The sequence below is a fragment of the Vespa crabro genome, chromosome 12, assembly GCF_910589235.1.
Source record: "Vespa crabro chromosome 12, iyVesCrab1.2, whole genome shotgun sequence".
Classification (NCBI taxonomy): Eukaryota; Metazoa; Arthropoda; class Insecta; order Hymenoptera; family Vespidae; genus Vespa; species Vespa crabro.
Window position 1 is genome coordinate 3,535,820 of NC_060966.1, and position 13,516 is coordinate 3,549,335.

Below are 13,516 nucleotides of genomic sequence, written 5' to 3' on the forward strand. Positions count from 1 at the left end.
AGGAGTTTTTGGGAGATTTTAGAGGTGATTAGGATAAAGGATTTTCATGGAATATTTTGTGATATCACGTAGAATCGATCGAACACGGTTATAACTATATAACATATTTTTTTCTTTTAAGACAAATAAACGATCTTAAAAATTTTAAAAATGAGAATCGAATTGTCCTTCGCGTTATTCGATTTAAAAGGCAGCGGTCGAAACGTGTTCAGATATGTTCGGATACGTTTTATTGAAAGCGTTCTTTATCAAAAAAAATAAAAAAAAAAAAAAAAAAAATAAAAAAAAGAGAATAAAAAAAAATAAAAAACATAAATATATCGTTCACTTACTGCGGAAGGTGTCCTGGCTAACTGCTGCCTCTTGAGAAACTAAATACTGTCTGGCTTTCTTACCACTGTAATCACGTATCTCTTGATTCGCACCTAAAGTACAGACATTGTGAAATCATTCCATTCTTTCTTTCTCGCAATTTTGAAATAATTAGAATGTTAGATCGAATTAATTGGTTATACACTACCGTATACTTGTACCAGCAAGTTGAAAACGTTTTCGTGATCGAATTGCATCGCTATATGGAGAGGCGTGTAACCCTGAAAAATAGATTTTTTTTTCTCTTTTACTTTATGTTATTATGGAAATCTGTTCTTTTCTCTCTCTCTCTCTCTTTTTTCTTTTCTTTTTTATTTCTTCGAACAAATATTTCAGAGTTCTCGGAATGTAAAAAAGAGATAAAATTTATGAGTTCAAGTGGGGTCACACGCGTTCTCGGAATATTTTGGATAATTTCTTTCTTTTTCTTTTTTTTTTTTTTATCTTTGGAAAGGGAGTATAACAAATTGCAAAAGGAAACCAAAAAAAGAAAAAAAACGAAAAAATTAATAATAAAATTAAAATATTGTTTCTGGATGTTTCATTTGGTAGGTAGGAAAAATTTTTTCCGTTTCGATTTGATTACGTACACAGATCTTTTTGTAATCTACGTATGTCACATATCATATGAAAGAGTTATAGTATTACTTATATTAGTTCAATGATAAATATAATTCTATTACATAATTGATAAAGATAAATTTATTACATAATTGTATTATGTAATAAATATAATTCATACATAGTACAAAAAAAAAAAGAAACCATGAAAGATCTCAGATATTAAAGTATCGATTAATTCAGTATCGATATTACAATATCGAAATGAAAATGTTAACTTAAATTATATCAACATAATCATATTATCGAAAAATTCCTTATTTTTTTTTTTTTTTATTTTTTTTTCATTCTTCTTTGATCTTATTTTTCGAATCTTATGAAACAAGATGGAACTCAAGAAAAAAAAAAAAAAATAAAGAAGACGAAACAAATAAAAACATTAATAAGCACGTGACTTCAAAGTTACATGACGTTAAAGAAGACCAAACAATAAAAAAAAGAAAAGAGAGAGAACGAAAGAAAATACAACGAAACAAAACGAAACAAACAAAAAAAAAAAAGATAAAAGGAAAGAAAGAAATAAAAAAGAATAAAAAGAGAAAGAAAAAAGTATATAGTATAAAAGGGTACAATTGATCGAACGGTAGCCGAGTTTGCACACTTGTCTCTGGCCTATAATATGATTCACTCTGTTTGAATCTCTTCGAAACACGAAATATGCAGGAACGAAATATGTGACATACGAGTTTCTATCGTTCGAGTAACGTTTGAAACTTCGTGAAAAATGAGAAAAGAGAGATAAAGAGAAACAGAGAGAGAGAGAGAGAGAGAGAGAGAGAGAGAGAGAGAGAGAGAGAGAGAGAACGAGAACGAGAGAGAGAGAAAAGAGGGGAAGTTATGATTTAGCTGCTCGTAAAGGCAGTCCCATTGTAGAAAAATATTAAAATTGAAAATCTTGAAACGCGCGCGCGAGATGATATACGCGTGCGTGATATTGGTGGCCGGCAGCTGTCCTGTTCCCGAAGAATGTCGCGAGAAGTAGGGAGGAGAAGGAGGAGGAAAAGAAGGAGGAGGAGAAGGAGAAGGAGGAGAAGGAGAAGGAGGAGGAGGAAAAGAAGGTGAAGGAAGATCATGTTGGATGAGAAAAGAGAGAGAGAGAGAGAGAAATAGAGAGAGAGAGAGAGAGAGAGAGAGAATAGTGGAATGTCTCGGGGTGTGGCACGATATTGTCTCGAAGCTTTCCGTGACTCTCCTGCTAGGACAATGCTACTTTAAAATATTGTCGAAAGTATAAAAAGAAGGGAAAAAGATCTTTCACTGAGTTATCCGTATATACACTGATACATGTATAAATATATATATATATATATATACATATATATATGTATGTACGTGAACATGTAGGTATAGAAAAAGGGGTGACTAGAGGGTGTCGAGCCACTTGTCGCGAGGACACACGTGTCGCATGCTATTGGAGTCAAAAAAGGGTGACGCGAAAGATCCACCCCTTCTTTCTCTTTTCATCGTAACATTTTCTATTCTCTTTCTCTCTCTCTCTCTCTCTCTTTCTATATATACATATACATATATATATATATATATATATATATGTATAGTATGGATGTGTATATGCGACTCGTGACTCTCTCGTCTACCTATATACGCGGGGATTTTAAAGTGAAATAAATTAGAGCCGATGTTCGTCCGAACGACCTCTCTCTCTCTCTCTTTCTCTCTTTCTCACTCTATCTATCTATCTATGTGTATATCTTTCTCTCTTTCTCTCTCTCTCTCTCTCTCTCTCTCTCTTTCGGTTTCACTCCAGTGCGAGAAGGGTTCGAACAAAAAGGGGTGCGGTACGTTTCTGACTTTGATTACAATGAAACGTTGCCTGATGTTATAGGCAAGCACGTTTGTCACCCGTCCCTTATCCTCGAATTTTATTTTATTAATCTTTCTCGAGTCCTTTGAAAAAGATTCGAGAAATTGAAATTTACACGATGCCGATTGCCAAATTGTACAGGGGAGAGAATAAAGAAAAGAAAAGAAAAGAAAAAAAAAACGAGTATGATTAAACGACGAAACAATTGAAATTACGTAATTGATAAATTAAAAATTTGTTGATATCCATTAAAATCGTTTTAATTCGCTCGTCACGTATCCATTAATATCATTCGATCCTTTTGAAAAGGATTTTTTAAATTTCTTTAAAATTTTCATTCGAAATATTATATGGGATATCGATTTTGGTATCGTACAAAAGGGACGAAATTGGAATAGTATGAAATCAGTGAGACGATAAAACTAATAATATTCGTCGTTATTTTTTATCTTTGATTTTTACTTCATTTATTCATTTGTAATTTTATGAGGATGGATTTGTGAAATTGAAACTTTCGTTATTATCGATCGTTCCATGTCAAAGATAGGACGGAGAAAACGAATAAGATGAAAGAAAAATGAAAAGATAAAAATATTTCATATAGTCCGATAATATTTGTTGAAATTGTTCATCATTTAATCATCACCTATTATCGTTATTATACATGTTTTATTAATTCGTCGACATTTAAAGAGAAGAAATTAAAAAAAAATGCAATTTACATGATGCCGATTAGATCGGTGCAAAGAAAAAGATGAATGAATTGAAATTATGGAAAAACAGTGAATGAATAAGAACTGCGAGTTGCATAAAGATAATAATTTACGACATTAGAAATCTATTTATTCGTTTCATCGTCATCTTTTATTCTCGCAATTGAAAAACGAAAGAGAAAGAGAGAGATAGAGAGAGAGAGAGAGAGAGAGAGAAAGAAAAAAAAAAGGAAAAGATACAACGATCGATCGATACAGAGATAAAAAGAAGGAACGAGATGATAAAATATAAACGATAAAAATGAATGAGACATCGAAGATGAAAGTTTCATGAAATATGTATTAATCATTAATCGTCATCCTTTATCCTTGAAATTTAAAAACGAGGAAAAGAAAAAGAAACGAGAAGAAAATAAAAAGATAATGAAAGTAAGCAAGAAAAAACAAAAGATTCTCAACGATTGATCAAATATAGATAAAAAAGGACGAACAAGATGAGAAAGTGAAACGAGATGAAAACTCTCACTCTCTCTCTCTCTCTCTCTCTCTTTTTCTCTCTTTCTTACGAAATCCAAGATGAAAATTTCATGAAATTTCATCGAAGATCGATCGATCGATATTTTACTCTAGAAATTTACAAAAAAAAAAAAAAAAAAAAAAAAAAGAGAAAACGGGAAGAAAGAAGAAAAACAAGAAAACGAGAAAAAAAGAGATTCGATTGATCGATACAAATGAAAAGAAAAAAAGAAAAAGAAAAATACGATAATAAAACGATAAGGCAAGATCTAAGATCGTAGATTTTAAATTTCGTTAAATGTATCAATATTAATCGTAAAAGAAGATCATTTAAACGTCCGTTCATACGAGTTCCTCAGGCAAGGTTTTCGTAAATTATTTAAGAGATAACGATCGTACATTTTCTCTCTCTCTCTATTTCTCTCTTTCTCTCTCTCGTTGGCTGTCTCGATGTTGAATTATTAATTTGTAGACAGTACCGGATGCACACGGTACCTATCCTGGTACCGGTATGCGTCCTGTTCGATCGCTGAGTACGATCGAATCCACATACCACGTTAATATTATCCCGGTAAAACGTAAGATCGAGCGCGGCCAACGGGAGCAGCTGTTTCCTCCTGACGAGCGAAGGAAAAGTAAATTCCCTCACCTGCCTCTCGAAATGATTACTAATTGCGAGATATCGTTGTCTCGATACGCTGTCGTGTAAGAGAAAAGAAAGAAAGAAAGAGAAAGAGAGAGAGAGAGAGAGAGAACATTTTCAAATTTGATCGAGGTTGATCGTGCGAAAGAAGTATATAATACTACATGACGCGTTGTCTCTATTTCATTCGAAATTCATTATCGTATCTCCTTTATATCATTTTCCTTTTTTTTTTGTTTGTTTGCTTTCTTTTTTGCTTGCTCGCTTTTATTTATCCTTCTTCTTTTCTCTTTTTTTCGTTTCATCCCCCTCCATCCCCTCTTCCATCCCTTTTTTTTTTCTTCTTCTTTTCATTTCTTTTCCCTACATCGTGCAAACGAGATTTACATATTATTCCACATGAATCATATAGAAAAAAAAAGGAAAAAAAAAGGAGGAAGAACAAAAAAAAAGAAAAGAAGAAAAATATTCGTCAGGTGCGAATGTAAACGTCCTTATCGTTGTTGATAGGATCGATCGTTTTATATGTATGTATGTATGTATGTTAGAAGCCTTTCTATCTTTATCCATTCGACATATGTTTTTCGTTTTGTACATAAGTATCTATATATATATATATATGTATGTATGTATGTATGTATGTATGTGCATACATAGTACCTATTGATTTTTTTTCTTAAATTTATATATTTAACAAGACAGTACTATACTTGTATTAATTTATTATACATATAAATATAAATATCAAAATATATATATATATATATACACATAAATAAATTTTCTTCGTCACATGTAAATCCACAAGGAACTTGTTCATATTGCGTATATTTGTACATATCTGTGTAAATATCTTCTTTTTCTTTTTTTCTTCTGTCATAAACACAGTGTAAAAGAAAGAGAGAGAGAGAGAGAGAGAAAGAGAGATGGAGATGGAGAGAAAGCATGTCAATGAAAAAAGAAAACAAACGATCGTCCTTCCTCGTATAGACGTTCGCCATTTCAATCAGTTCGGACTCGTTAACGCGTAGCGAAGCGTAAAACGGCGCATAAGGTTCTTGCGGATCGTACGCTTGTCGCGGAAATGCGATTTCGCACGCTCGAAGTGATATCCATAATGGTGTACCATTAATTCCTCATTGTCTCTGCCATGGCTTACCTACCTTTCTCTTCTCTTTCTTTTCTTATCTATTCTTATGAACCTCTCTCTCTCTCTCTCTTTCTCCCTCTATCTCTTTCTCTTTTTGTTTAGTTTCCCTTAGTTTCTATTCTCCTTTTTCTCTCTCTCTCTCTCTCTCTCTCACTCTCTCTCTCTCTCTCTCTCTCTCTCTCTCTCTTTTTGTCTTTTGTATAAGGTCGCGCACTCGAGAGCTAAATCCTCGAATAAGATATGCATGCTTTGGAATAGCGAAAGTGTGCGATCGTCGAGAAACGGAGAGAACGTTGAAACGATAAAAGAAGGAGTCCATTGCTTTTCTCCATGGCTCGCATGTTATACGCATTTCCGATCCTTTCTCTATCCATCGAGATCGTGTCTGACCCTTCACCTTCCCTCCTTCTATTCCAACTCACTATCTCTCTCTCTCTCTCTCTCTCTCTCTCTCTCTCTCTTTCTCTCTCTTTCTCTATTTCATACGCCTATTTTTCTTCTTTTTTTCCTTTTTCTTTCCTTCTTTCTTTTTTCTCTTTTCTACTTGTCCTTCTTTTTCTTTTCCTCGTACGCTTCGGTGCACCCGAAAACCTTGAGAATATTGAATTTAATTTATTACTTTTATCGTGATAACGTTGTACTATTAAAGATGATTCGATATAACGAGAATTTTTTCGAACTAATATATACGTACGCGATTTCTAAACGATTTTGATTATTCGAATGATAGAAAATAATTTCTTTATGAATAGAATATATATTCGATAGAAAAGGGATCGATATAGAAATGGGTTAACATTTTCATGTTTTTCATTATACAATACTTTCGATTGTTATTGGATTTTAATTATTGAATTGTTTTTATTTTCCTAAGGATTGTACGATAACGTTGAAATGTTTTATAAGCAAATATTGGATGTGCAGTATTGTACAATCCATTAATTAATGATAAACAAAAAATAAATTGAAAATATTTGATAAGGGGGAGAAACAAAAGTTGTTAATTACTGTATGTGATTAGGAATAAAACGATATACAAATATGAATTATATCTTACGTGTTAATCATTCAAAATATTTTGCTTGAAATTTTAAGATATCATTGAACGTTTAATATTTTTTCTTTTTTTTTTTCTTTTCCTAATAATTTCTAATAATAATAACAATCATTAAATAAATAGAAATCTAATAAGCACTAATACGAATTATATTTCTCATGTTAATCATTAGTAATATTTTCGTCAAAATTTTAAAATATCATTGATCATTTCAAAATTATTATCCTACAATTATCGTATTTGATAATTTATAATAACGATATAATAATTAGAATAATTATAATAATATTATAATCAATAAATTAACGGAAATCTAATAAGCAGTACGTTAATACGAATAATTTCTCTCATGTTAAAATCATTAACAATATTTTGCTCCAAATATCAAGATATCATTGAACGTTTAACGTTTTTTATTTTTCCTTGATAATTTCTAATAATAAGAACAACGATTAATAATTAACATACTAAAAGTAATAAATGAAAAATACTTGACAGAAAAAAATGGCTATCTATCGACTATGATTAGTAATAAAATATTTTAATAAGAATTTATATTACTAATATTATTCATAATATATCAGATAACTTCATGAGATCATTTCATAATTAATATAACAGATAATTTAGAATAATAATATCATTAAATTAAGATAAACCAATAAACAATATGTTAATACAAATAATATCTTCCATATTAATAATTGGCAATATCTTGATCGAAATTTAAATATATCGTTGATCATTTAATAATTTTCTTTTTTTGATAATTCTTAATAATAATAACAATCATTAAATTAACAGATAAAAATCAGTAATATGTTAATACGATTAATATCTCTCATGTTAATAATTAGCAATATCTTGATCGAAATTTAAATATATCTTTGACCACTTAATAATTTTCTTTTTCTGATAATTTTTAATAATAATAACAATCATTAAATTAACAGATAAAAATCAGTAATATGTTAATACAATTAATATCTCCCATGTTAATAATTAGCAATATCTTGATCGAAATTTTGAAATTTCGTTGACCATTTAATATTTTTCTTTTTCTGATAATTTTTAATAATAATAACAATCATCATATTAACAGATAGCAATTAGCAGTATGTTAATACGAATAATATTTCCCATATTAATAATTAGAAATATCTTTATCGAAATTTGGAAATTTCGTTAACCATTTAATATTCTTCTTTTTCTGATAATTTTTAATAATAATAACAATCATTAAATTAACAGATAAAAATCAGTAATATATTAATACGATTAATATCTCCCATGTTAAATATCTTGATCGAAATTTGGAAATTTCATTCAATATTTTTATTTTTTTTTGATAATTTTTAATAATAATAACAATCATCATATTAACAGATAGCAATTAGCAGTATGTTAATACGAATAATATATTCCATGTTAATCATTAGAAATATTTTGTTTAAATTTTAAAACGTCATTGACCATTACACAACTATTACCATACAACTATTATACCAGTTAATTTAAAACAATAATAACATACATTAAATTAACAAAATCAAATAAGAATTACGTTAGTACGAATTATATTTTTCATGTTAATAATTAGCAATAATCTCGAAATACCATTTCGATTTATCGTGATGTTAAAAAGTTTTAAATCTGAAGTTATAAGCAAAAGAATGAAATTTGCTCGAAACAAACGTTCAATTTATGTTCTTGGATCGTGAAAGATTGGATTCTATCGTTCTTTCTTCCTTTCTTTTTTCTTTTTTTTTTCTTTCTTTGTTTTTTTCCCCATCGACCCTCTTTTTTTGTCGAGGGATTAACGAAGAGCTCGGGTAACGAAGAGCTACGGATAAGCCGTACAGAAAAGTGCGACTGCCGTTGGAGGCGGCCGTGACGCGACGCTGCTGACAGATTACGTTTTGCGGCACGGTCTACCGTCTGTTACCAAAGCCGTCGGAAGAGAAAAAGGAACTGCGGCAAACCGAGGATAAGTTCATTCGGGTCCTGGATTAGTTGCTTACTGCCTCGTATACACGAATACACGGATATCCTGTCACTCACAAATATGCTAAATATATGTTGTAATGATGATATCTTAAATCTAATACGAAATACATTAATTATATTCATTTTTCTTGATCGTACGAATGTAATCGTCAAATGAAAGAAATTGTTCGATCAAATATTTTGATTCACTTTTTTTTTTCGAGTTTTTCATGGCATCGATGTCTTTCCTTATTAATAGATTTTTTTTTTTTTTTAATTATTTTATTATATTTGTACGAATTAATGTTCTTGATTGTACGAATGTAATCGTCAAATGAAAGAAATTGTTCGATCAAATGTGTTTAATATTTTGATTCCTTTTTTTTTTTTTACGAATTTTTCATGGCATCAATGTTTTTCCTTATTAATAGATTTTTTTTTTTAATTATTTTATTATATTCGTACGAATTAACGTTCTTGATTGTACGAATGTAATCGTCAAACGGAATAAATTGTTCGATATTTTGATTCACTTTTTTTTTTACGAATTTTTCATGGCATCGATGTTTTTCCTTATTAATAGATTTTTTTTTTTTAATTATTTTATTATATTCGTACGAATTAACGCTCTTGATTGTACGAATGTAATCGTCAAATGAAAGAAATTGTTCGATCAAATGTGTTTAATATTTTGATTTCCTTTTTTTTTTTACGAATTTTTCATGGCATCAATGTTTTTTCTTATTAACAGATTTTTTTTTTAATTATTTTATTATATTCGTACGAATTAACGTTCTTGATTGTACGAATGTAATCGCCAAACGGAAGAAATTGTTCGATATTTTGATTCATTTTTTTTTTACGAGTATTCAATGGCGTCGATGTTTTTTTTCCTAATCAAACGATATATTTATCTTAATTATTTTATTATCTATATTTATTTCTTAATCGTACGAAAAAAATGTCGAACGGAAGACATTTTTTAATTCAAAGTATTTTATTATTTTGATTAATACAACTTATTTTTTTTTAATGTCATTACTTTTTCCTCTTTTTTTTTTTCTTTTTTTGAGTTTTCAAGATCGTCGATGATATTTCCAATTAATCGATATATTTTTCTTAATTCTTCTATTATCCTCATTGTTATCGATCATACGAATATTAATCGTCAAATGTAAGAAATTATTTGATCGAATGAATTCGATATTTTCATTGAATTTTTTTAACGTCATTTTCTTTCGAATTTTCAATTTAATCGAAATTAATCCTAATTAATCGATACATTTTTCAATTATCTTCATTATTTTCCATTAGACAAAGAAATGTCAAAGGAAAAGACATTTTAATACAAAAACAATTAATATCTTGATTGATACACAATTTTTTTCAATTTTTCAAGATCATCGATGTTTTATTGACATTAAAATGATCTTGAAAATTTCAGTAAGAAAAGAAATATAATTTCCGAAAGATCATCATCATCATTATTATCGTCATTATCATTATCATTATCATTATCCATTATCGTTATCATCATCGTTGTCATCATCGTCGTCGTTGTTGTCGTCGTCGTTATTATCGTATACACGAGGAAAATGCGTTAGCTTTTATCATCCAATCATCGTCGATCACAAAGTGTCGATCTCAACGAGCCCACGAGTAATCTTGATCCTTGTATCACGGTAAAATAAGTTTCATCAGTGGACAACATAACTGTCATTATCGATGACTCTACGATGGTTTTAGTCATTGTGATTGAACTAAACATACATACATATATACTAACATACATAAATATGTGTGTGTATAACTATAATGTTTATCAGGATATAAATTTTGTATTAAAGATGGTATCACAATGTTCAATAATCTCTATCTATTCACTTACACTCGAAATTTTTTATCTTTATTAAATATGAATTATATATATATATATATATATATATATATATATATATATATATATATATATCTTTTAACTTATACATACACAAACATATATACACACACACATATATTTACATAATTCATTATATACTGTATATAAATTATTATATATATATATACATAAAAATATACACATACAAACATACACATACATACATATATATATATATATATATATATATATATATATATAATATAATGTAAATAGTAAATATAGTATAATGTAAATAGTGTAAATAGTATAACTTGAAAAATATCAAAAACTTTCTTTTTCTCATATAAAAAACTCGTTTCGTAGCGACGGTAAGCGAGGTACGATAATGTTTTAACAAATTGACCATACTGTTTTGCAACTTTTATTAGCATTATTTTGCATCGTGAAACGAGATTAAAATAGAAAAGGAAAGAGGTAAAGAGAAAAACTAAAAGAAAAAAAAAAGAAGAAAAAAAAGAAAAGAAACGAACGGAAAAAAACGAAATAAGAGTGACTGAAAGAGATAGATAGGTAGATAGATAGATAAGTGGACAGAGATAGACGTAAAGATAGAAAGAGAGAGATAAAGAGAGAAAGAGAGAGATAAAGAGAGAGAGAGAGTAAGAGAGAATAAGGGAGTTAATGCAGCCCTGGTAAAAAAGATTTCTCCTTCCCTCGGATAATTGGGCACTGAGAATGCGGCCTCTCTCTCTCTCTCTCTCTCTCTCTCTCTCCCTCTCTTTCTCTCTTCATTCGATCCAAGTCGAAACTCCGAGTAAAATCGTACACACGGTCGCTTACGGTGCGCTTGTATACGTAACGAGATAATTAATGTACGCCGATGGAATTAGCCGATTTACATGAGAGGCGAGCGTGCGCCTTGACCGAGACTCCAAAGACGCGAAACGAAGAGGTAGACGAAGAAGAAGGAAGAATAAAAACGATGAAAAACGAAAGAAGAAGAAGAAGAAGAAGAAGAAGAAGAAGAAGAAGAAGAATAAGAAGGGAAGAAGAAGAAGAGGAGAGAAGGAGGTGCGCTGTGCGGGTGTCGGCACGGTCGTTTAACTTGCGTGTGCAAAACAAATGGCTTTGCCATTCCTTCGAGAGATCGTTTTACATTCGATTGGACGAGTGGCGATCTACGAGTTCTCCCTACACGATCTAGATAACTATTTATATACGATAATCTTGAGATCTCGAAGAAAAGATGCTAGTCTTTTCTCTCTCTTTCTCTCTCTCTCTCTCTTTCTCTTTTTTTTTCGGTTTTTCCTTTATTCGCGAAATGAACAATTATCGTGATGATAAGGACAATAATCGGGGGTGGGGAAAAAAAAAAAAGAAAGAGGGAAAAAGAAAACAAAATACAAATCCAAAAGAAAAGAAACAATGGATCGACATAATTCCATGCCTATCGGTAGAACGAATTTTATTTATCTTTTTCTTTTTTTTTTTTTTTTTTTTTTTTTTACTTTCCATTCGTAACTTTGAAATTGTGAATTTTTTAATCGTTAACTTGCCCCCCTCTTTACGCCCATCTCTTTTCACAAGAAAGAATTCGAAATAACGAATGTTTTTTTTCTTTTCCTTTCTTTCTTCCTTTCTTTTATTCTTTTCTCTTTCTTTTCTTTATTTTTTCTTTTTTTTTTTTCGTATATACGATCGACAAAAGCATAAAATCCATTTTAGGTAATTCAATCGTTTAACTTTCCGTACTATCGTACGTTGTCCTTACCAAAGGGCTCGTAGGTATCCACCTACCTATGTACCTATGGCGGCGGCAGCAGCCCTACGGTGTTTGTCGCGAGCCGCTAACGAGCATGGACCGTTCTCTCTCTCTCTCTCTCTCTCTCTCTCTCTCTTTCTCTCTCTTACACCCACGGTCACCGTGCTTCTCTTTCTCTTTCTCTTTCTTGGCCCTCGCGCATCCTGGCTTACATAAGTCTTATAAAGAGCAAAGCGGTGGACCACACACATCTGATCCTATCTACGGACTTCTCTGTGCGCTTCGTTTGCCCTTACCACTCTTTCTTTCCTTCCTTCTTTCCTTCCTTCCTTCCTTCCTTCCTTCCTTCCTTCTATCTTTATTTCTTTCTTTCTTTCTTTACAGTAACCTCGACAATTTTTTTTTCCTTTTTTTTCTGCCTTTTCCTCTTTTTTATATCTTTTCTTTTTTTTGGTTGATTTTATTTTTTTTCCCCTTTTTTTCTTGTTTTCTTTTCTTTTTCTTTGCTTTTATCATTCTTCTCTCTCTCTCTCTCTCTCTCTCTCTCTCTCTCTCTCTCTCTCTCTCTATGTCTGTCTCTTTCTCTCTTTATTTCTTTATCTTTGCCTCGCCTCAACATCATATGCCAGATGTCTATCTTATAATTATAGATGGATAAATATATATATATATATATATATATATATATATATATATATATATATATATATCGGATGATATAATATTTACACATAGTTAACCCCAATAATAGTCGGCCATATTTATATTAATTTTTGATTTATCGATGATGAAATATTATTATCACGTGTTTTTAATTTTCACTCATTAAGACACGTGATGATATGAAATTGTACAGAGATGTCTTTTTACAAATCTAATTGAAAATACGTTTTGTTAATTGTTAATTCATTATAAACGAAAGAAAGATAGTAATTCCTTTTTATGGTTTTTTTTTTCTTTCGTTTCGTTTTGTTGTTCTTTTTGTTTGGGTT

At 30.2% G+C, this 13,516-nt stretch overlaps 1 protein-coding gene across 1 annotated transcript in view; it reads right to left on the reverse strand.

Annotated features, from left to right (window-relative positions):
- Positions 1-12,866, reverse strand: part of LOC124428486 — a 19,661-nt gene extending 6,795 nt beyond the window's left edge. Inside the window, exons 1-3 of the mRNA XM_046972575.1 lie at positions 12,560-12,866; positions 521-593; positions 333-425 (exon numbers count right to left, since the gene is read on the reverse strand). Of these exons, the coding sequence (XP_046828531.1) occupies positions 333-425; positions 521-569 (142 nt within the window). The 5' untranslated portion in view covers positions 570-593; positions 12,560-12,866. The remainder of the gene's footprint in view (positions 1-332; positions 426-520; positions 594-12,559) is intronic.
- Positions 12,867-13,516: the final 650 nt, after the last annotated feature.